General features: G+C 49.2%; 1 protein-coding gene across 2 annotated transcripts in view; it reads left to right on the top strand.

The window, feature by feature from the left end:
• The first annotated feature begins 4,690 nt into the window (after positions 1–4,690).
• LOC137437750 (calnexin) overlaps positions 4,691–24,946 on the top strand; it is a 60,923-nt gene continuing 40,667 nt past the window's right edge. Inside the window, exons 1-7 of one of the 2 annotated variants that reach the window (XM_078766188.1) lie at positions 4,691–4,786; positions 4,980–5,216; positions 9,477–9,728; positions 14,687–14,760; positions 18,632–18,690; positions 19,217–19,358; positions 19,810–19,891. In XM_078766188.1, the coding sequence (XP_078622314.1) occupies positions 4,706–4,786; positions 4,980–5,216; positions 9,477–9,728; positions 14,687–14,760; positions 18,632–18,690; positions 19,217–19,358; positions 19,810–19,891 (927 nt within the window). In that variant the 5' untranslated portion in view covers positions 4,691–4,705. Of the gene's footprint in view, positions 4,787–4,979; positions 5,217–9,476; positions 9,729–14,686; positions 14,761–18,631; positions 18,691–19,216; positions 19,359–19,809; positions 19,892–24,946 lie in introns of those variants that run through there. The other variant, XM_078766189.1, reaches the window with a different exon arrangement.

The following is a 24,946-nucleotide window of genomic DNA, read 5'->3' as shown; positions in this document are numbered from 1 at the left end:
CCGTCACGACCGACGTGGCAGCCACTACCGGGGCAAACCTGGTGCTATTATCATGCCAGGTTCGGCCGCAAGGCTAGGGCGTGCCGCCCGCCGTGCTCTTTCGACGGGTCGGGAAACGACCGGGCCGGTGCTCACTTGCGGCCATGAGCGTCGGCCATTCCGGCAGCCTCCTTTTCATCACAGACACCTCGTCTGGTCGTCGATTTCTGTGCGACACTGGAGCGCAGGTAAGCGTCCTCCCTGCCTCCGCGCCCGACAGCAAGCCGCGGGCCGGGGCCCCGCCTTGCTCGCCGCCAACGGAACTCCCATCCGCACATTCGGGAAGCGTTATCTCTCGCTGCGGTTCGGGGGGCAGTGCTGCCATTGGTCTTTCGTCACCGCCAGCGTGCCAATGGCCCTGCTCGGTGCGGATTTCCTTTGTGCGAATGGGCTGTTGGTGGACGTTAAGCGCAGACGCCTCGTCCAGGCCGAAACCTTCAGCTCGCTCGCTTGCTCGCTGAGCGGCTCGTTGAGCAGCTCACTGAGCAGCTCACCGAGCGGCTTACCAAGTGGCTTGCTGAGCGGTTCCGTCCCGGCGAGGTTGGTCTGTACGCTTCCGGCAGCGGACGAGTTTACCCGCCTCCTCTCCAGTTTCCCGGCACTCACGCGGCCCACCTTTTCAGCGGTGGCCGTCGAACGCGGGGTGGAACACCATATTCCCACCGTCGGACCACCGGTCTACGCCCGAGCACGCCGCCTCGACCCAACGAAGCTCGCCGTTGCGAAAGCGGAGTTCGCCACGCTGGAGCGGCTGGGCATCGTCCGGTGCTCCAACAGCGCATGGGCCTCACCTCTGCACATTGTGCCCAAGCCCGGCGGCAGATGGCGGCCATGCGGTGACTACAGCCGGCTCAACGACGCCACCACCCCCGACAGCTACCCGGTCCCGCATATTCAGGACTTTTCCGCCCGGTTGGTGAAAACGACCATTTTTTCCAAGGTGGACCTCATCCGGGGCTATCACCAGGTCCCCGTACAACCGGACGATGTACCGAAGACGGCCGTTAAAACACCTTTCGGCCTCTTCGAGTTCTTGCGGATGCCTTTTGGGTTGAAAAATGCGGCCCAGGCGTTCCAGCGGCTCATGGACAGCGTCTTGCGCGACTTGTCCTTCGTCTACGTCTACCTGGACGACATCCTAGTCGCGAGCGCGTCCCGGGAGGAGCACCTGCTCCATCTCCCCACGCTCTTCGAACGCCTGGGCCAGCATAGCCTGATAATCAACCCTGCGAAGTGCCGGTTCGGCGTCACCGCCATCGACCTCTTGGGGCACCGCATCACCAGGCACGGGGCCATCCCTTTACTGGCCAAGGTGGAGGCGGTCAGGAGTTTCCCGCGCCCCCGCACGATCAAGGGGCTCCAGGAATTCCTGGGCATGGTGAATTTTTATCACCACTTCGTGCCCCGCGTCGCCCAGCTCCTGCGCCCCCTGCACGAGGCCCTCCAGGGGAAGCCGGGCAAAGGGGATGTCGCCTGGACGGAGCCGATGGACGCGGCGTTTGCGGGCGCAAAGCTGGCCTTGGCCAACGCCACCATGCTGGCGCACCCGGCGCCCGATGCACCAATCGCCCTCACCACTGACGCGTCGGACTACGCGGTGGGCGCGGTGCACGAGCAGTGGGTGAATGGTGCTTTGCAGCTGCTGGCGTTTTTTAGCCGGCAGCTCCGCCCGCACGAACGCCGGTACAGCACCTTCGACTGCGAGCTTCTCGGGCTCCACCTGGCGGTCCGACACTTCCACCATCTTCTCGAGGGCCGCCCGTTCACGGCCTTCGTCGATCACAAGCCCCGTGTTTTTGCGATGGCCAAGGTCGCCGAGCCCTGGTCGGCCCGGCAGCAACGTCACCTCTCTGCCGTGTTCGAATACACGACGGACATCCGACACGTCGCGGGTAAGGACAACCCGGTGGCGGATTGCCTTTCCCGGTCCGTCGCACACGCGGTCCACCTCGGGATCGACTATGCCCGGATGGCGGCGGACCAGACCGCCGACCCCGACGTCCAGGCCTTTCGGACCGCCGTCACGGGCCTCCGCGTCACCGAGGTACCGTTCGACGTCGCGGGCACTGCCCTCTTGTGCGACGTCTCCCTCGGCCGGCCTCGCCCCATCGTGCCCGCTGGCTGGCAGCGCCCGGTTTTTGACGCCATCCACGGCCTGTCCCACCCTGGCACGAAGGCTTCCCAGAAGCTTGTCGCGGCAAAGTTCGTCTGGCATGGCTTCCGGAAGAACGTCCGCGATTGGGCCAGGACGTGCCTCGCGTGCCAGCGAGTGAATGTCCACCGCCACAAGCAGGCCCCGTTGGCCCCGTTTACGGTGCCTGAACGTAGGTTCCAACATGTGCACGTCGACTTGGTGGGACCTCTGCCCCCCTCGCGGGGTTTCACCCACCTCCTCACCATGGTGGACCGCACCACCCGGTGGCCGGAGGCCGTGCCATTGGCGGCGACGGCTGTGGCTGACGTCGCGCAAGTTTTCATCGCCACTTGGGTTGCCCGGTTCGGCGCCCCCTCGGACATCTCGTCCGACTGCGGCCCCCAGTTCACCTCGGAGCTCTGGGGAGCGGTGGCGCAAGGGCTCGGCGTCAAGCTGCACCGCACCACGGCCTACCACCCCCAGGCCAACGGCCTGTGCGAGCGCTTCCATCACTCGATGAAGGCCGCGCTCCAGGCCAGCCTCCGCGACGGCAGCTGGGCCGACAGGCTCCCCTGGGTCCTGCTGGGCCTCAGTACGGCGCCCAAGGACGACGTGCGTGCGTCCTCGGCGGAGCTGGTCTTCGGACAACCACTGCGGGTACCGGGCGAATTTATCCCCGACTCCACGGCACCTTGGACAGCGGCGCAACAGCGCTCCACCCTTCAGGAGACCGCCAGGAGGTTCGCGCCGGTGCCGACGGCACACCACGGTTGCCCGTCCTCACACGTCGCCCCGGAGCTTCGCACGGCGGAGTACGTTTTTGTCCGGCACGACGCCCACCGGGCACCGCTGCGGCCCCCATACGACGGGCCCTTCCGCGTGCTGGAGACCAGGGACAAGCACTTCACCGTGGACAGCTGCGGTACTCCAGATCGTATCTCCGTGGACCGCCCCAAGCCGGCCCACCTCGACCTGGACCACCCCCCGCAAGCAGCTCTGCCTCCGCGTCGAGGCCGCCCCCCGGCGGGCAGACCCCCGGCACCCCCCGCCCCCACCGTCCTGCCACCCCCCAGCCCTGCACGCATCGCCAGAGGGCGTTTCGGCCAGGTCATCCGGCTTCCCCGCAAACTCACCCTTCAGGTGCGCGGGAATTCTGGGGGGGCGCGTGTGGCGGACACAACGCCAGTGGGTGATAATTCCGTGCACCAGTGGGTGACGCGAGCGACCGGGCGTGGAAGCACGGCTCGGGCCACGCCCGTGGGCAAGGCGTGGCCTCGGGACATATACGCGGGCTCGAAAGTCGAGCCCGCCCAGTGCTTACGTGCGAGCATAGAATAAAGTGTTTGGTTTTGTACAACGCGTGGTGGCCTACCTTATTGGCAAACGCGTTGTGTGTGTATGGCACCACAGTATTTTAATTACAAATTAGAGGTGCATAAGATGGTGAATCAAACAAAGACGGGTGAAACAAACTCCTCTTGAACTTTTTCGCAATTTTGTTTTGCATACTTCCGCATCCTGGAGATGGCGGCCTTCATTGAGTGATTTGGTTTCTGAAATATTTTTCCAAATGCTCGAATCTCATTGGTTCCGGTGTTTGGTGACGATTTTCGTTGAAGATAACCAGGCCCATGCGGGCCGAGGTTGGTCTTAAAGTATTTTAATTACAAATTAGAGGTGCATAAGATGGTGAATCAAACAAAGACGGGTGAAACAAACTCCTATTGAACGTTTTTCAATTTGTTATGCATACTTTCGCATCCGCAAGATGGCGGCCTCCATTGAGCGATTTGATGCGTCACAGCTTCGGAATTCTCAAGCCAAGGGATCCAGCATAATCTGCTTTTCGACATAATACGTACGCGTTTATTGACAACACCGGCTTCGCCGGCTACAAATCAACAAGGCATCGTATAATTAATTTATTAATGCGTATGACGTCTGCAGGTACAAGCAGGTGGCTTATATGAATTACTGCTGCTGTGACTGTACTTCGTAATACTAATACTGTACTTCCTTGTAACCTGGCGGCTGCTTAATTTACATACATCTGCCAAAAATCAACATTTACATCACGTATCGTATTACAACATGAAAACAAAAGCATGTAAATTGCCAAGTTCGGTTCTTTCTCGTGATCTTCAGAGTGTAAAAGGCATTCTCATATCCACACAGGTTTAAAAGCGATTCGGTGATAAAACTGAATTCCATCCGTTACGAAAAAGCAAATCAAGGCAATATTCAAATGAACCAATCACAGAACTCAGATAAGCATACCGATGACGTCATCGCTATAAATCATCGAAGGCTCCAAGATGGAAATTAAAAAATGTTTTTAATCCGATTCGCATATAAAATAAATCATTACATTTGCTTCAAACACGTGATCACTTAAAATCGACGACAAATGATCGGCAGGATATCCGGGCATGCACCTTATGACGTATTTTTCCTCATGTTTATGTCAGGGATGCTTCACATTCTCCACAATAGTACTTAAATATACATTGATCCCAACTATTTGCTCTAAACATGAATTACGTCGGTTTAATTTGCCATTCGCTTTTAGTTTTAATCGAAACTGCGCGGAACACGTGCCATCGGGCGACTGAGGTACGTCAGTCGTCGACCATACAGGGCTTAAATTATGCGATTATGCATTTAATTCTGTGTAAATGAATGGATTTAAAGATTCCGATTATTTATCCTGACACACAATCAACCTGAATGAAAATTCCTCCTCTCATCTCCTGAATCCCTCATCTTCACCCCCACCATGATTGACATGCAAACCATGTGATTCCAGAGACAGCCAATCAAGCGCGGCCACGAGCTTCGTCTCGCGTCAACTTTACGCGCCGCGTCAGCACGTTTAGGAGCGTCCGAGAGGGTACGTCAGGACGTCGGTTCGGCCTGTGCACACAGCTCGTGGCACGTTGTTCGCAGCACTCGGCGCTGCCTCCGACCCTTTCGTTTCGGCCCAGCTCTCTCGAGCGTTTCATCCTCAAGCGCAGAAACATTTCAGCGGCACAAAAGTGAGAACGTGAGTGAAAGTTCCCGCGCTTTTATATCGTTTGTTGTCCGTCGAACAGTGAGGACGCGCAGTGACCGGTGCGGTCTTGGAGACGATACGGATTAACCCGATCCAGGATGCATCGTTGTACTTGTGGGGAGGGGTTGGCAGGGCTGGGCTCGAGTGTCTCCACTGTAGCGATTTGTGTCGAGTGTCGGTCTCTGCTCTGCGCCTGTCAGGATACGGGCTCGGGGAGAAGATTCTCGAAAAGAGGAAGAAGAATACTGTATTGCGGTGGGGTTGAGGTTCAGCCTTTTTCATCCCAGCGCTTGTTACAGCGTTTTGGACTATATCATATGCCATACTGGACCATCCGCCTCTCGTGGCTTATGGCGTCACCTGCCATTGGCATTAATCCGGATCGTGAGGATTTTGTAAATCTCCTCCATCCTTTAACCAGCCATACGGCAACGGCATACGGCGGGGAAGGGGGTTAAACCGCACAGCAAGAGCTTGAGGAGAGGGAGGTGTCGTTGCTGCCATTGCTAGGTTAGATTAATCATTGTGGTTATTGAGAATAAGATTTGAGGTTGTAACCGTTAATATGTGCATATGTTGAGGTCCTCTGTCTCTGTGGGGAGCTTGATGGTGAAGAGTATAAATGGAGGATTGGGAGGGGTGGCGAGAAATTGGTGTAAGGGAAGGTCCTGTGTGGGAGGGGGGTTGGGGGGAAGGTCCTGGGTGGGAGGGGGGTTGGTGGGAAGGTCCTGTGTGGGAGGGGGGTTGGTGGGAAGGTCCTGTGTGGGAGGGGGGTTGGGGGGAAGGTCCTGGGTGGGAGGGGGGTTGGAGGGAAGGTCCTGGGTGGGAGGGGGGTTGGGGGGAAGGTCCTGGGTGGGAGGGGGGTTGGGGGGAAGGTCCTGGGTGGGCGGGGGGTTGGGGGGAAGGTCCTGGGTGAGGGGGGGGGTTGGGAGGAAGGTCCTGGGTGAGGGGGGTTGGGGGGAAGGTCCTGGGTGGGTTGGGGGGGAAGGTCCTGGGTGGGTTGGGGGGAAGGTCCTGGGTGGGAGGGGGGAGAGTGGGGAAGGTCCTGGGTGGGAGGGGGGAGAGTGGGGAAGGTCCTGGGTGGGAGGGGGGAGAGTGGGGAAGGTCCTGGGTGGGAGGGGAAGGTCCTGGGTGGGAGGGGGGAGAGTGGGGAAGGTCCTAGGGGGGAAAGTGGGGAAGGTCCTGGGGGGGGAGTGGGGAAGGTCCTGGGTGGGAGGGGGGAGTGGGGAAGGTCCTGGGTGGGAGGGGGGAGTGGGGAAGGTCCTGGGAGGGGGGAGTGGGGAAGGTCCTGGGTGGGAGTGGGGAAGGTCCTGGGTGGGAGTGGGGAAGGTCCTGGGTGGGAGGGGGGAGTGGGGAAGGTCCTGGGTGGGAGGGGGGAGTGGGGAAGGTCCTGGGTGGGAGGGGGGAGTGGGGAAGGTCCTGGGTGGGAGGGGGGAGTGGGGAAGGTCCTGGGTGGGAGTGGGGAAGGTCCTGGGTGGGAGGGGGGAGTGGGGAAGGTCCTGGGTGGGAGTGGGGAAGGTCCTGGGTGGGAGTGGGGAAGGTCCTGGGTGGGAGGGGGGAGTGGGGAAGGTCCTGGGTGGGAGGGGGGAGTGGGGAAGGTCCTGGGTGGGAGGGGGGAAGGTGAAAGAGGTTTTGTGGGAGGTGTCGTTTTACTTATTAAAACGATGGTCGTGAAACTGTTTCAAGACTGGATAATGTTTGATTCCCAATTAAGGTGTTTTCAGCGAAGTCTTCAGAATGAGTTGAAAGGGCATAATTTAATGTCGACCCCCCTCCCCCCCACGCCCCTGCTTTCCACGAATCCCTTCCACGCCTCTTTTACAATCTAGCCCAAATGATCATACATACTTTGTGTATTAACTAGTTGTGGTATATTCCTGTTGTGAACATGTCATGGGAAACTGATTTTTCTACAAATGTCATCAGAGTGGAATCTTTTTATTTTCTTGATGAACCATGTTTTCTGTGATGTGAAACGAAAGTTTTCCAGAGTCTTTTTTACACCGTTTATCAATTCACTTTGATTAATTTGACCCTCCGTGTTCTAATTGTTTTCATGTTGGAGTCTTGGACGGGAGTAAAAAAAAAAAAAAAAAACACCTTTAGAGGCCATTTTTCCCCGCAAGCGGGGGTTGGCCTTTTTCGGGAACTGTGGTTGTTGTTTTTCGGTCCCCTTTTTGAAGCAATGTTTTACGGCCGGATGCCCTTCCTGACGCCAACCCTTTTTGCCGCCTTTAACGACAAGCAGGGAATTACCAGTGAACTGGTACTCAATTTGCCGACCTCGGAAGGATGACAGGCTGAGTCAACCCCCCTGGCGTTAATTCAGCGATTGACCGGGATTCGAACCCAGGATCCTAGGATCCTAAGCCGGCACCCTAGCCGCTAGCCCAACACCAGGGACTAGTCTTGGACGGGAGTGAAATTACCTAATTGTAATCCTGTATAGTGCCACATTGCAAAAAGGTCACCTGACCTACCTGATTAAAGTGGATTAATTGAGGTGTGCTAACCACCATGGGAAGCAAAGATGGAATGCTGACGTTTTGGGTCTTAACCTTTCCTTGGAGCGAAAGAGGTAAAACCTGTTGAACACCACCTACCTGTTGTGGTTACCTTTCCTTGGAGCAAAAGAGGTAAAACCTGTTGAACACCACCACCTACCTGTCGTGGTTACCAACTTGATAAAACTTCCAGGTTTCTTTTATTTGCAAATACTGTACTGTACAGTAAAAGTACTGATTCTCATTCTCATACGATCCTGGTAGTTTATTCATCGTGTCCTTGAATAATACAAAACAAAACCACGAGTTGATAGATTGTGATGTGCTGAGTTTAAAACGTTTGGTGTGTTTTATTTTATTTTATTGTGTTTTGTGACAAGCAGTTTAGCTGGAAATGATCATTTTTGGATTTGCTCTTGGACAGCTGCCTTTGGGTTGGCATGGTGGGGGGAGGGGGGTGGCGATGAGGCTGTGGGTTTGGACAGGGGGGGTGATGTGATGAGGCTGTGGGTTTGGATAGGTGGGGTGATGTGATGAGGCTGTGGGTTTGGATAGGGGGGGTGATGTGATGAGGATGTGGGTTTGGACAGGGGTGGTGATGTGATGAGGCTATGGGTTTGGACAGGGGGGGTGATGTGATGAGGCTGTGGGTTTGGACAGGGGGGGGGGGTGATGTGAGGAGGCTGTGGGTTTGGACAGGGGGGGGGGTGATGTGATGAGGCTGTGGGTTTGGACAGGGGTGGTGATGAGGCTGTGGGTTTGGACAGGGGTGGTGATGAGGCTGTGGGTTTGGACAGGGGGGGGTGATGTGATGAGGCTGTGGGTTTGGATAGGGGGGGTGATGTGATGAGGCTGTGGGTTTGGACAGGGGTGGTGATGTGATGAGGCTGTGGGTTTGGATAGGGGTGGTGATGTGATGAGGCTGTGGGTTTGGACAGGGGGGGTGATGTGATGAGGCTGTGGGTTTGGATAGGGGGGTGATGTGATGTGATGAGGCTGTGGGTTTGGTTAGGGGGCTGATGTGAGGCTGTGGGTTTGGACAGGGGGGGTGATGTGATGAGGCTGTGGGTTTGGATAGGGGGGTGATGTGATGTGGTGAGGCTGTGGGTTTGGTTAGGGGGCTGATGTGGTGAGGCTGTGGGTTTGGATAGGGGGGTGATGTGGTGAGGCTGTGGGTTTGGTTAGGGGGCTGATGTGGTGAGGCTGTGGGTTTGGTTAGGGGGCTGATGTGGTGAGGCTGTGGGTTTGGTTAGGGGGCTGATGTGGTGAGGCTGTGGGTTTGGATAGGGGGCTGATGTGGTGAGGCTGTGAGTTTGGATAGGGGGCTGATGTGGTGAGGCTGTGGGTTTGGATAGGGGGGTGATGTGGTGAGGCTGTGGGTTTGGATAGGGGGGTGATGTGATGAGGCTGTGGGTTTGGATAGGGGGGGGGGGTGACATGATGAGGTTGGAATGGGTGCGAGGCTGCACATTGGGTTGCGTGAGGTTGGGGGTGGGGGAGAGGGAGGGGTGGTGATGAGACTGTGGATTTGGTTGGGTGATGAATGGAGGCTGTGTTGGGAAGGGGGAGGGGTGTGGTGCTGTGGTGGGTGAGTGATGTGTTGGGCTGATTTAGGTTTGGGCGAGAGGGTGGGTGAGTGATGTGGTGGGCTGATTTAGGTTTGGGCGAGAGGGTGGGTGAGTGAAGCTCCAGGTTGGGTTGAGTTTGCTTGAATTTTTTTCTTTTTGTTTTTTTTGTTTTACCCCAGCGTTTAGTAGGTTGCAAAATGAGACTTCGGTGGATTGCTCTGTGTGCCTGCCTTGTCCTGGGGCTTGGCATTATGAGAGCTGAAGATGATGCCCTTGATGTTGAACCTGATCTTGATCTTGATCAAGAACCCTATGAAGATGAGCAAGACCATGATCTCCGAAACTATGCTCACTTGGATGATGGTATTGAGCAAGACGAAGAAGAAACTGTCCAGGTTCCACCAGTATCAAAGGCCCCATCCATACCCAAGGTGCTTGTTAGACTGTTCCCCTCGTAGTGAGATGGGGTTTTGCAGTCGTGTGTGCCCATGCCCATCCCATCCGTCTTTTGTGCCATTTAAGCCTTTGTTGTCAAAATTTAAACAAACAATTATTATGAGAATACAGAGAAAATCATTCCTCATTGAATCGAAAATGTCAAAGGGCAAAGTCACAGTAAATTAATTTGTTTATAATTCGTGTCCTCAACCCCCTTCTCTGTACCCTTCTCGCACTTCCCATTTGTACCCAACTGCTCCTGGACTCTATATTTTGCACCTGAGAAGGTGGAGAAATTTATGTCAAACCTCGACTCTGACTCTGCTACTGGACTGGACAGCATTAGCTCGCTTGTCCTTACAAAACCTACTCTGCTGCTGGACTGGACAGCATTAGCTCGCTTGTCCTTACAAAACCTACTCTGCTGCTGGACTGGACAGCATTAGCTCGCTTGTCCTTACAAAACCTACTCTGCTGCTGGACTGGACAGCATTAGCTCGCTTGTCCTTACAAAACCTACTCTGCTACTGGACTGGACAGCATTAGCTCGCTTGTCCTTACAAAACCTACTCTGCTGCTGGACTGGACAGCATTAGCTCGCTTGTCCTTACAAAACCTACTCTGCTGCTGGACTGAACAGCATTAGCTCGCTTGTCCTTACAAAACCTACTCTGCTGCCTGACTGGACAGCATTAGCTCGCTTGTCCTTACAAAACCTACTCTGCTGCTGGACTGGACAGCATTAGCTCGCTTGTCCTTACAAAACCTACTCTGCTGCTGTTGCACTTCCTCTCTCTGCTCTGTTCACCCTATCATTTGCCCTTGGTCATGTTCCATCACCCTGGAGGTTGACAAACATCACTTGCATAACAAAGGTGCAAAAATGGATCCACTTAACTACAGACCCATTAGCTTACTTCCAATCAGCAATGTCATGGAATCTATCATCACAGTTTACATAAAATCATTCCTTTTCTCCAATGACCTCATCTCAGATCATCAATTCTGATTCAAACCAGGTCACTCCACCTTGGACACATGCTGCTTCTACTCTCCCAACAATGGATGGAGGCCTTCAATGTCAGACATGCGATCAAGCCCGTCTCTGGACATATATCGAGCTTTTGATAGTCTGACATCCCACCTTGCTGCCCAAACTGTCTATGGCATCCAAGGCCAACTCCACTCTTGGATTACTGACTTCCTCTACTCTCGTAACCAACGTGTTCCGTTCCTAATCTTCATCAACGATCTCTCTCACTCTGGAAAAATAAAAATAAACAAGACCCTCAGGTTTTCTACTTGCTGACAACTCTACTCTCTGCTGTGACATCTCTCATCCTTCTAACAGACAGTAGGCTGCAGGTTCTATCCTCTTCAGACCTTGACAAGATCACAAGCTCATCAGACACTTGGAAAATGTCATTAAATTATCATTTCTCTTTCTCTCTTTCTCTTTCACTCTTCCTTTCTCTTTCACTCTTCCTTTCTCCTTCACTCTTCCTTTCTCCTTCACTCTTCCTTTCTCTTTCACTCTTCCTTTCTCCTTCACTCTTCCTTTCTCCTTCACTCTTCCTTTCTCCTTCACTCTTTCTTTCTCCTTCACTCTTCCTTTCTCCTTCACTCTTCCTTTCTCCTTCACTCTTCCTTTCTCCTTCACTCTTCCTTTCTCCTTCACTCTTCCTTTCTCCTTCACTCTTCCTTTCTCCTTCACTCTTCCTTTCTCCTTCACTCTTCCTTTCTCCTTCACTCTTCCTTTCTCCTTCACTCTTCCTTTCTCCTTCACTCTTCCTTTCTCCTTCACTCTTCCTTTCTCCTTCACTCTTCCTTTCTCCTTCACTCTTCCTTTCTCCTTCACTCTTCCTTTCTCCTTCACTCTTCCTTTCTCCTTCACTCTTCCTTTCTCCTTCACTCTTCCTTTCTCCTTCACTCTTCCTTTCTCCTTCACTCTTCCTTTCTCCTTCACTCTTCCTTTCTCCTTCACTCTTCCTTTCTCCTTCACTCTTCCTTTCTCCTTCACTCTTCCTTTCTCCTTCACTCTTCCTTTCTCCTTCACTCTTCCTTTCTCCTTCACTCTTCCTTTCTCCTTCACTCTTCCTTTCTCCTTCACTCTTCCTTTCTCCTTCACTCTTCCTTTCTCCTTCACTCTTCCTTTCTCCTTCACTCTAACCTTCCTCCTTCACTCTAACCTTCCTCCTTCACTCTAACCTTTCTCCTTCACTCTAACCTTTCTCCTTCACTCTTCCTTTCTCCTTCACTTTTCCTTTCTCCTTCACTTTTCCTTTCTCCTTCACTCTTCCTTTCTCCTTCACTCTTCCTTTCTCCTTCACTCTTCCTTTCTCCTTCACTCTTCCTTTCTCCTTCACTCTTCCTTTCTCCTTCACTCTTCCTTTCTCCTTCACTCTTCCTTTCTCCTTCACTCTTCCTTTCTCCTTCACTCTTCCTTTCTCCTTCACTCTTCCTTTCTCCTTCACTCTTCCTTTCTCCTTCACTCTTCCTTTCTCCTTCACTCTTCCTTTCTCCTTCACTCTTCCTTTCTCCTTCACTCTTCCTTTCTCCTTCACTCTTCCTTTCTCCTTCACTCTTCCTTTCTCCTTCACTCTTCCTTTCTCCTTCACTCTTCCTTTCTCCTTCACTCTTCCTTTCTCCCTCACTCTTCCTTTCTCCTTCACCCTTTCTTTCTCCTTCACTCTTCCTTTCTCCTTCACTCTTTGTCTCTCTCTCTCTCTCTCTCTCTCTCCCCCCCCCCCCCCCCCCCCCCCTCTCCCCCTCTCCCCCTCTCTCCCTCTCTCCCTCTCTCCCTCTCTCCCCCCTCCCTCTCCTCCCACATACTACCCACTACTCACTCATTCACTCTCAACCATTTAGGAGGGGATACTGACAAACAGTCAATTACAATCGCCACCGCTCCCCCCCTTATTCCCCCCCTCCCCCCATTTTTTTCTTCCTCAAGAGGCATGGGGATAATATTGTGATGTTCGCAATTTATCTCACAGGCTCCCTCTCCTCCACCCCACCCCCCCCCCCCCCCCTCCTCATGCACGGCGTCAAGCAAAAGGTCAAACATAAATGTATTCTGTCTATTAAATAATATGATTATGCTAATGACTGTGTGTCCAGGCCATAAAGAAGTTTTTACCATTTGTGCTTTTGTTATCAAATTTTCAACAAACCTTTTTGAGATTATGGAGAACACTAATTAATAAATAAACATTGTTATGGTTATTGTTACTATTTTGTTATTATTACCTTCGCAAAAGCGGAAGGTTATGTTTTGATCGCTGTGTATTTATTTGTATGTCTGTGTGTGTGTATGTTAATCGCATAACTCAAAAAGTATTCAACCGAATTGCATGAAATTTGGTGGGATGATTGGTTATTATACGGGACACATTTGATTAGATTTTGGGAAACAGATTTGCTCAAATTCTGACTATTTTTAACTCGATCGTATTTCACTCAAAGTTATGAGCGACTGAAGAAGAAGATGTCCATCCAGGACGTCATCACTATAACGCGATCTCCCGCGATCATTTCAACCTCAAAAAAAATTATAATTGCAGATTTGACAATAGATGAGGCATATTAACAAACGAATGAAACAGATTTGCTCAAATTCTGACTATTTTTAACTCGATCGTATTTCACTCAAAGTTATGAGCGACTGAAGAAGAAGATGTCCATCCAGGACGTCATCACTATAACGCGATCTCCCGCGATCATTTCAACCTCAAAAAAAATTATAATTGCAGATTTGACAATAGATGAGGCATATTAACAAACGAATGAAACAGATTTGCTCAAATTCTGACTATTTTTAACTCGATCGTATTTCACTCAAAGTTATGAGCGACTGAAGAAGAAGATGTCCATCCAGGACGTCATCACTATAACGCAATCTCCCGCGATCATTTCAACCTCAAAAAAAATTATAATTGCAGATTTGACAATAGATGAGGCATATTAACAAACGAATGAAACAGATTTGCTCAAATTCTGACTATTTTTAACTCGATCGTATTTCACTCAAAGTTATGAGCGACTGAAGAAGAAGATGTCCATCCAGGACGTCATCACTATAACGCAATCTCCCGCGATCATTTCAACCTCAAAAAAAATTATAATTGCAGATTTGTCAAGAGATGAGGCATATTAACAAACGAATGAAACAGATTTGCTCAAATTCTGACTATTTTTAACTCGATCGTATTTCACTCAAAGTTATGAGCGACTGAAGAAGAGGATGTCCATCCAAGACGTCATCACTATAACGCGATCTCCCGCAATCATTTCAACCTCAAATGAAATTCAAATTGCAGATTTGTCAATCGGGGAGGCATATTAACAGACGAATGAAACAGATTTGCTCAAATTCTGATTTTTAAAAATCGATCGCATTTCACATAAAGTTTGAGGTACTAAAGAAGAAGAAGATTCGTTTATCTTCTCAGATAAAATAAATAATTCTGTCTGCAATTTCAGGTTAATTACCTTCGCAAAAGCGGAAGGTTATGTTTTGATCGCTGTGTATTTATTTGTATGTCTGTGTGTGTGTGTGTGTGTATGTTATTCGCATAACTCAAAAAGTATTCAACCGAATTGCATGAAATTTGGTGGGATGATTGGTTATTATACGGGACACATTTGATTAGATTTTGGGAGCAATCGGGTCAAAGGTCAAGGTCACGAAAAGGTCAAAATCGTATTTTTGTTGTTCTGTTCCCTACACTCCCATGCCAAGTACAGAACAGTAGCTGCGGCGAAGGTATGCGCTCTACCGAGTGCCCGTTCTAGTTTCTCGCTGTTTTCGTAAAGTTTAGTTTGAATACAAAGCTAATGCAGACGGGTTTTTCGTTTTTTTAGGGAGGTCTGTAGTAGTTTTGTTTTCGCACCTGTTATAACCTTTGAAAACTAATCACAACATGAATAAATTAAAATATTTTGTTTGCAGGTTGTTTACAAGCCGCCCACACCCATAGGAGATGTGCATTTTGCCGAAGCCTTTGATGGTGATTCTTTTGACGGGTGAGTGGATGTGCTTTTGAGTGCCTTGGCCTGTAAGAACTCGTAAGGAAATGTTGCGTTTATAGTTCACCTGGATTTTTAGTCATGTGATTTGGGCAAGCTGATGATCCCCGACCGATTTTTACCGGAGGTTTGTTCTCCATCTGTCCATCCATCGCACCTGTGGTTTTACAGACTTTCCCCATATTATTTAACCTATTCAACTGAAACTTGGTACTTTACTTTATTATGAAAAATTACAGAACGCATTCTAGTTTGAAGGAGTTTTGTCTATTTTTCGGTTATTCCCTTTTTGGACTTCCTTTCCGTTTTGGAAAAATATCGCATCTGCAAGGAATGTCTATTGCAAAGCAATTCTCGCTCTTGTTTAAAAAAAATTTTTTTTTTTTTTTTTTTTTGGTAATTATATCAGCTTTTCATACCTTTATTTTGTTTGCACCCATCAACCTTGCATTTCTTATATTTTCACTGCATTTATGGTTATGGTGATGTTGCCACCCCACCCCCCCCCACCCCCCAGAATTTCCATGTTTGAAACGTTTCCCAGTGTGTACCCTGGATTAGAATAGGTACACCGTATCCCTGCGTGTCGTAAGAGACGACTAAGAGGGTTGGCGTCAGGAAGGGCATCCGGCCATAAAAACATTGCCTCAAAAAGAGAACCATGACAATTACAACTACATATGGGCAGGGTACAGCCCGAAGTGGAGATCGGTTTCTGAGGTTTGGGACATGGAATGTAGGGACAATGACAGGGAGATCAGGAAAGTGGTGGAAGTATTGGTCAGAAGAAGAGTGGACATATGTTGTGTGCAAGAGATGAAATGGAAGGGAAGTGGTGTGAGAATGGTGAAGGGTAGGCAGGGACAGAAATACAAGTTTATGTGGCAAGGGTGCCCGGAGGGCGTCAATGGTGTTGGTGTCCTGTTTTCTGAGGAGTTTGTAGACAGTGTGGTGAGTGTGACTAGAGTGAGTGATAGGTTGATGATGGTGAAAATGATGATTGGAAAGCTCTTGGTGAACGTCATCTCAGGATATGCTCCGCAGGTTGGTCGGAGCGATGAAGAGAAGGACAAGTTCTGGTGTGCGATAGAGAAGCTGATGGAAAACGTGAAAGATGAGGAAGTTGTTGTGGTAGGAGGAGACCAAAATGGACATGTGGGAAGGAGTATGGATGGTTTTGAGGGAGTTCATGGGGGTTACGGATATGGTGTGAGAAATGGAGAAGGTGAAAGGATTTTGGAGTTTGCTGATGGAGCTGATTTGTTGATTTGTAATACTCGGTTCCAGAAAGAGGATAATAAGCTTGTTACATACACGTCAGGTGGGTCGTCGACAACCTTTGACTACCTGATGGTGCGTAGGCGAGATAGGGGGCACCTCCGGGACACAAAGGTAATCCCGGGAGAGGAGGCTGTTTCACAACACCACTTGGTTGTTGTCTGCGACATAAGGGTGAAAGGTGCGAGGAGAGCTCGGCGGGTGAAGTACCAACCGAGAATGAAGGTGTGGAGGTTGAAAGAGGTGACAGTAAGGGACGCATTAAAAGAGAGAATGAGTTGGGTCGAGGATGATGTGGTTGAGCTTGAAAGTGGTTGGATGTCAATGAAAGCTAGTCTGTTGGGAGCCGTTGGTGAGGTATGTGGATGGACAAAAGGACCACCGAGGCACTCGGAAACATGGTGTTGGGATGATGAAGTTGGAAAGAGGATTGATGAGAAGAGGAAGAAGTTCAAGGAGTGGCAGAAGGCGAAGGGTACGGGAGCAGAAACAGCAGAGCATGAAAGTTATAAGGCAGCCAGGAAGGCTGCAAAGAAAGACGTAGCAAAGGCGCAGGAGGCATGTAGGAAAATGTTCGGAGAACACTTGGATTCGGAAGAGGGTCAGAAAGCAGTATTCAGGATTGCAAAGCAGATAGCGAAAGAGAGGTGTGATGTGATGGGGGTGAGTTGCTTGAAGGATGAAGTGGGACAAATCGTTGTCGACCCAGATGGAATTAAAGGAAGATGGAAAATATATATGGAAATGCTGTTGAATGCAGAGAATGAATGGGATGGCAACATAGAGAGTAACCCAGTTTTAGGACCGGCAGAGAAGATAACTGAGAAGAAGTTGAGGAAGCGATAAAAGCAATGAAGGGTAGAAAAGCGGGAGGGCCGACGGGAGTTGTGGGAGATATGTTGAAGGCAGCAGGAAGTTGGGGTGTGAAGAGAATGACAGAGATCTGTAATCTGGTGGTGAAAGAAGGCCACATTCCAGTGGATTGGGAACTGAGTACCCTCGTCCCTCTATACAAGGGGAAAGGTGACCCTCTGGAGTGTGGCTCGTACCGAGCGATAAAGTTATTGGAGCATGGAATGAAGGTATTGGAAAGGGTGATGGAGAGGAGGATAAGGAAGAAAGTGAAGATTGACAAAATGTAGTTTGGATTTATGCCAGGAAGAGGAACGACAGACGCGCTTTTCATTGTGAGGCAGTTGCAGGAGAAGTACATGGAGAAGAGGAAGAAGTTGTTTCTTGGGTTTGTTGATCTGGAGAAAGCATTCGATAGGGTTCCACGCAAAGTATTGACATGGGCATTGAGGAAGTTGGGAGTGGAGGAATGGTTGATAAGAGTAGTGATGGCAATGTACAAAAGAGCGCGCACAGCTGTAAGGACGAAGGACTGGAACAGTGGTGAGTTTGAGGTGAAGGTGGGAGTGCATCAGGGGTCGGTACTAAGTCCACTACTATTTGTAGCTGTGATGGAGGTGCTGGCTCAGAACGTAAAGGAGGGTTTACCGTTGGAGTAGTTGTATGCAGATGATCTGGTGTTGATTGCGGAAAGTATGGATGGACTGAAGGAAAAGATGAACAAGTGGAAGGAATGTATGGAGACAAAAGGTCTGAAGGTGAATATTGGAAAGACGAAGGTGATGGCAAGTGGTAAAGCATGTGGTGAGGTGGAAAGAACTGGGAAGTGGCCCTGTGCTGTGTGTAGGAAGGGTGTCGGAGTGAACTCCATTCAATGTGCGCTGAGTGGATTCATCAAAAATCTAGTGGTCTGAGAGAGTCATTAACCAGTGTGGCAGCTACATTCAAATGTAAGGTGTGCACAGAGGGAGCTGCAGATGGAGGAAATGTTGAGTTGGATCTTGGAGACGGTGTGAAAACATTTTGCTACCTCGGATACATGCTGAATGGAGAAGGTGGATCAGACTCGGCAACGGTTGCTTGAGTGCGATGTGCATGGAAGAAGTTTCGGGAACTGAGTGGCGTGCTGATGATGAGGGGAGTGTCATTGAAGCTGAAGGGAAAGGTGTATGCTGCATGTGTGAGAAGTGTTATGATTTATGGGAGCGAGACATGGGTAATGAACGTAGAGCAGCAATGAAGGTTGGAAAGGGTGGAAATGCGAATGGTTCGACGGATGTGCGGAGTATCGTTGAGAGAGAGGAAGACAAATGATGAATCGCGAAAGATGATGGGAATAGAGCCTGTGATTGATGCTGTGAAGAGGAACAGGTTGAGATGGTTTGGTCATGTGTTGAGGAAGGATGAAAGTGACTGGTTGAGAAGAGTGATGGAAATTAATGTAGAAGGAAGTAGAGGACGGGGAAGACCGAGAAAGACTTTGCTAAAGATGATGGAGGAAGAAATGCGGCCAAGGGGGTTAACAAGGAGAGATGCAGAAAATAGGGCAAAATGGAGAAGATTGTCATGGGGACCGCAAGGCTAACCCCCGCTCTAGTAGGGAAAATGGCCTTTAAAATGCATGTTGTGTTGTTGTATTTATGGTTCTTTGTGGTTGCCTTGGCATTCCAACTGTATGTCAAAACCATTTGTTTGTATCTGTGTTTATCCTCTACCCTCCCTACTCTTTCATTCCTAGATGGGTGTTTTCTCAAGCAAAGAAACAAGATACCGATGAAGACATTGCGAAATACGACGGTAAGGCATCTCTCCATTTTATTTCCCTTTTGCATAGCCCGAGTTCATTTTGTGGCTACAAAAGAGTAGCTCTAGAGCATTGCACTTGCTTGTTGGTCACATGATCCTTATCCTTGGTCTTTTGAACATGTTACATTATTTCCCCCAGAATCTTCACAAATGGCCTATTCTCGGTTCTCCTTGTTAAAATTTTATGGTTTTTGTTTCTAGTATATTGTATGTATTGTCATATTCACGATATTTTAATAATCTCATCGTGTAGGGATTTTGTGTTCACTATCCGTGTGGATTTTCTTTGCTCCTTTGGGATGAGTCGGGCATGTGATTGTTTGGCCAATTAGTGAGCACACTTTATCAGCAGGGACTTCTGAAATACTGGGAATGAGCAAGGCCACTTGTTGGGGCTGAATTTGGATAAACATTGTAAGTTAATCGTGTTATAAATTATCTTACCACCTGTTTGACCTGTTGATTTGTACTAGGTGTGTATTTTCAAGCAATAAGGTATGTTGTGTGTCTCTCTTAGGAAAGTGGGCTTTGCGAGAGGCTGCTGATGAGAAGCTTGTAGGTGACAAGGGTCTGGTACTCGAGTCTCGTGCCAAGCACCATGCCATTTCTGCTTTCCTCAACAAGCCATTTCACTTTGTGGACAAGCCCCTGATTCTACAGTATGTTGTTTTGCTACTTTTACTGTTTTACACCATCTTGTTTTGTGAATGATAGTTTTACGTTTTATCTTTAAAGAATAATTCTCTATTTTCAGGAGTTCTCTTTTTACGAAAGATTGTGTGATATTGAGTACCTGTCTCTACCTGTATTGCTAATTACCTGTGCCTAATTAGGAAGTATTCTCTATGACAGGGAAAAAGTGAGTTTTTCTCTTTAATAACTCGTATTCCAATGGCATCAAGTTTAACTACACCACTGCTCGGAATAGTGTGACACCGAATTTCTGACTTTAGTGTCATCGAGACTGTGGATTAGTTTTCCATGGTGCAAACCAGCATCATGGTTTTCTTTGCTTGTGTAGCAACATGGCTATGTGCAGGAAAAAGTAATTCAAATGGTGGAAGAAAATGACGAGTCTCGTGGTTTAGGATGTGTGCGTGTTTTTTACAGATACGAAGTAAATTTCCAGAATGGCATCGAGTGTGGTGGGGCCTATGTCAAACTGCTGTCTTTATCACCCAAACTTGAACTGGTAAGGAATGTTTTAGTTGTGCTTGTGCTGTAAATGAAGTGGTGGAACCTACCTTGGGTGCATCATTCTCCGTTAATTACTTCGTCATGTTGCCGACCGCACGGGGTGTTTGATAGAGTTTTTGACATGCACTACTGTACTGGTTGCCCTTGCCAGAAGAAAGGGTATTGCTTTTGGTTCCATTTGTTTGTCTGTCCACACATGCATGTCTATAAAGTACGTATATACTCCTAAGAATGTGAGTGTATGAAGAACGAACATGAGTGCATCTATAAAGTACATAGCAACAGCAGAGCTGAAGGCCAAGATAGAAGCAGACTTGCACAAACGATGGGTGTGAGGAGGAATGAGTGGCAGAAGATGCATGGGGTACATAAATATAGTTATGGAAGGAAACTCTCAGGAGGAAAAACTGGGAATTTTGGAGGATGGTCTATTGGGTGGTGGGGGTTAACTGGGGTAATTGAGGACTATCTGAGATGGTGGTGAACAGCTGTCTTGAAGACCTGGAGGGACGAATGACATTTACTAGAATTTGAAGTTTGTTCCAGAGGCAAGGATGAAAATCGGAACGAATGAGTGGAGATGAGCAGTGATATGAGATTTAGGGAGTGTATGGTGCGTTGTGTTCACCCTGTAGAAACCTGGGAAGGGTGGGGGTGGAGGGAGGGAGCACAGAGTAAATGTTGCAAGACCATGAAGGAGGTGGCAGAAGATTGAGACCACCAACCTGTATGTGATAGGCCCGTAGACACGGCTTCATTGTGGGAGATTCCAATAATCTTGAAGGCCTTCAATAAGACGGTGTCAAGCTGAGCAAGATGTGAGGCAGAGAGGAAAGCAGTACTCGATGAAGCTATGGATGAAGGCCTTGGAGGTGCACAGGAGTTCAGGTTTGCCAAGGAAGGACTTTGTATGATGAGGATTTGTAGTTGGCAGCTGGCTTTTGGAGGGCAACAGTCAAAATTGAAAGATTTATTCCAAGTTTTTGACCATCTTCGGAGATCTCGCGAGATCTTTGTCGGCGAGTCACGTTTTTTCGAAGCTGTCCACGCTCTCACGCTTTCGGAGTTGAGTAATTGTTCACAATTGTGTTTTTGTCGAAACTGTATTTATCTTTCGGTGTGTGTACCTATAGTGTGTCTTTAGGAAGATTATCGGTGTTAATCTTTCATACCTGTATAGAAAATCGTCGGTTAAAGTAAATTGCTTCTTCCAAAGTAAATTGCTCTCTCTCTCTCTCATGCACAGATTTATCCCATCTCGTCTTCAGTTGTCATGCCCTTCCCTCCCGTTCATGGTACACGGAATCTTGTGGTGAGGCTGTTGCCCAGAAACGACTAGCCTTCGTCTCCTGGAAAGCAAATCCAACGGAAGGAAATCTCATTTCCTTTCACAAAGCCCGAAACAAGTGTGTGTCCACTCTCAGGAGAGCCAGGAAACAATATCTCTCCGTTCTCAAGACCGAACTCTCTTATCTGTCTCCCTCTTCCAAATCCTGGTGGCGTCTGGTCAAATCTGTTTCTGGTGTTTGTTCCCCCTCCACTCCCTCCCTGACCTCAAACGGCTACACAGCTGACTCAGCACGTGAAAAAGCTGAATGCCTCAACTCTGTGTTTGCCTCTAAATCTTGTGTCCCAAACCCATCCCTCTCTGTACCCACCATACTCAGTCATACCCAGCTGCTCCTGGACTCTGTGTCCTTTCCTCCTGACAAGGTGGAAAAGTTTGTCAACCCTCGACTCTGATTCTGCAACTGGACCTGACGGCATCAGCCCACGGGTCCTAAAATCCTGTTCTTCCGCTCTTTCACTCCCTCTCTCTGTTCTCTTCACCCTCTCTTTTGCTCAAGGTCATCTGCCATCTGCTTGGAAATCTGCCAACATCACCGCTTTACACAAAAAAGGTGCAAAAACAGATCCTTGCAACTACAGACCAATCAGCCTTCTCCCAATTATCAGCAAAGTCATGGAATCCATCATTGCTTCGGATATGAAATCTTTCCTCTTCTCCAATGGCTTGATCTCTGATCATCAATTTGGATTCAGACCAGGTCATTCTACTCTGGACATGTTGCTTCTGCTGTCTCAACAATGGATGGAGGTCCTCAATGCCAAACAGGAAATCAGAGCTGTCTCACTTGACATATCACGTGCCTTCGATACGGTCTGGCACCCCGCTCTGCTCACCAAACTCTCCTCCTTTGGTATCCATGGAAATCTCCACGCATGGCTGGCGGAGTGCCTCTCCAGTCGCAGTCAACGTGTGGCCCTGAATGGGTTTCTCTCATCTCCTCTTCCTGTTCAGGCTTGAGTTCACCGAGGCAGTGTTCTGGACCCTGTGCTTTTTCTGGTCTTCATCAATGATCTCTCTGACTCTCTTGAAAATCCTCTCTATCTCTTTGCTGATGACTCCACTCTCTGCCGCTCCATTCCTCATCCCTCAGATCGGCAGTCTGCAGCCTCCTCGCTCTATGCAGACCTGGACAAAATCACAGACTGGGCAAAGAAGTGGAACATGTCTTTCAATCCTGACAAATCTCACACTCTTACTATGTCTCTCCGAAAAGACCGACTGGACAACCCCCCCCATCCACTTTCTGAATTATCCTCTCCAAGAAGTTCTGTCACTCAAGCTTTTGGGTCTCACTATCTGCCATGATCTTTCTTGGGAAAACCACATTTCCAAGCTGGCCTCCAAAGCCAGTCGCCGACTGGGCATCCTCCGTCATGCGAAGTCCTTTCTTGGCACACCTGAGCTCCTCACCACATTCAAGGCTTTCATCCGCAGCTCAATGGAGCACTGCTCTCCCCTCTGGGCTGGTGCTCCTGCCTCACACCTAGCTCGTCTTCACTCTGTTGAAACCAAAGCATACAGAATTATTGGAATCTCCCGCGATGAAGCTATCTCTGAGGGCCTTTCACTTACCGCAGGCAGGTTGGTAGTCTTTCCGTCTTCTACCGACTCCTCTCTGGCCTTGCCCCCCCAGCTCTCTCTGGGCTCTGTCCCCCAAATATTCCTACAGGTCGCACAAGATCTGCCTGAAACTCTCTTATGGTTAAACTGCCAAAATCAAGACTGTCTGCTCACCTTCACTCCTTCATTCCTCTTTTCTCCCGCCTCTGGAACAAACTCCCTCACTCTCTTCAATCCCACTCCTCCCTCCAGGTCTTTAAAACAGCTGTTCACCACCATCTCTTATCTTCCCCCATCCAAAACCTTGATCTTTTCTACCCCCACTAATTTCACCCCAAATCCACTTTTTTTAAATACCAACTTCTTTCCTGGAAGTCCTTCGTGTCCTTGTGTTTTATACTTCTCCCACCCCCCTCCCCCTTCCCACGCCTCCTCCCCCCAAGCCCTCTCCCTCCCACACATCTCCCGATGTCCCTGCTCTCAAATGTTGTTTGTGTGCTTCCTCTTCTCTCCCCATCTTGTCTACCGCTCCCTCTTTTAATATATTTTGTTTGTCTGTTTGATTATTTTTTTTTGTGATAAATGTTATCTCTTTCACGAGCCTCGATTCTGTATACAAAAAAAAAAAAACCTGTAGGAATTGTTTGCATCAACTTTCAAGGCTTAATTTACTTACATTGCTGCAGACCAGCTGTAAGTTTTTAGCCTATTACTTGTTCCCTGAAGAAGGCTTTTTTTTTTAAATACAATATACAGCAATACCCCGGCCTACGTAATTAATTGGTTCCAGAAGCTGTGACGTAACTCGGTTTTTGACGTAAACCGAGCGTAATGCCTTTTTTTTTTCTTTTTTTTTTTTTGAATACTGAATCTAGGGTCATGAAAAAGCTAACGTTTACTTCACAAACAAATCAACCAGACAAACAAAATATATAAAAAGAGGGGGTGGAAGACAAGATGGGGAGAGAAGGGGGAAGCACACAAACAACATTTGAGAGCAGGGAGATGTGTGGGAGGGAGAGGGCTTGGGGGGAGGAGGCGTGGGAAGGGGGGGGGGTGGATGGGGGTGGGAGAAGTATAAAACACAAGGACACCAAGGACTTCCAGCACAGAAGTTGGTATTTCAAAAAAGTGGAATTGGGGTGAAATTAGCAGGGGTAGAAAAGATCAAGGTTTTGGATGGGGGAAGATAAGAGATGGTGGTGAACAGCTGTTTTAAAGACCTGGAGGGTGGAGTGGGATTGAAGAGAGTGAGGGAGTTTGTTCCAGAGGCGGGCAAAAAGAGGAATGAAGGAGTGAAGGTGAGCAGAGAGTCTTGATTTTGGCAGTTTAACCATAAGAGGGTTGCAGGCAGATCTTGTGCGACCTGTCGGAATATTTGCGGGACAGAGCCCAGAGAGAGCTGGGGCGGCAAGGCCAGAGAAGAGTCGGTAGAAGACGGAAAGACCACCAACCTGCCTGCGGTGAGTGAGTGAGAGGCTCTTGGAGTTAGCTTCATCGCGGGAGATTCCAATGATTCTGAACGCTTTGGTTTCAACAGCGTGAAGACGAGCTAGGTGTGAGGCAGGAGCACCAGCCCAGAGGGGAGAGCAGTATTCCATTGAGCTGCGGATGAAAGCCTTTTATGTGGTGAGGAGCTCAGGTGTGCCAAGGAAGGACTTCGCACGACAGAGGATGCCCAGTCGGCGACTGGCTTTGGAGGCCAGATTTGAAATGTGGTTTTCCCAGCCTTAAAAATGCCTTAAAATGAAGGCAAACACCGTCTTCACCTACGGCGCTTTTTCAGTGACGTGTGCGAGAATACGTTCCCTATCATGAATGATGGTCGATACCGTCGACTGTGGCAGCCCTAAGGCATGTGCTTGTGCTATCACCGACACTTTTTCACCTTTTTCATACCTTTTAATCGGATTTAACTTGTCTTCCATCGTAACCACATTACGCTTGGAAACACGAGCACTATTCTTCTTAGGACCCATGGCTAACACAGACACAGTAAAGGTATAATCACAAAAATAACAGCGAAAGGCAAAGCAAGCACGCGACCGCAGCACAGGACAAAATGCATATGGCGTCGCCTTTGTTTTGAATGAGAACCAGCTGCTACGCGTACGTATACTGTACGTACATTTTAAAAAT

This window comes from Myxine glutinosa, chromosome 12, assembly GCF_964187855.1.
Source record: "Myxine glutinosa chromosome 12, kmMyxGlut1.1, whole genome shotgun sequence".
Lineage (NCBI taxonomy): Eukaryota > Metazoa > Chordata > Myxini > Myxiniformes > Myxinidae > Myxine > Myxine glutinosa.
The sequence above is the reverse complement of the archived record's forward strand: the minus strand, read 5'-3'. Positions and strand labels throughout refer to the sequence as shown.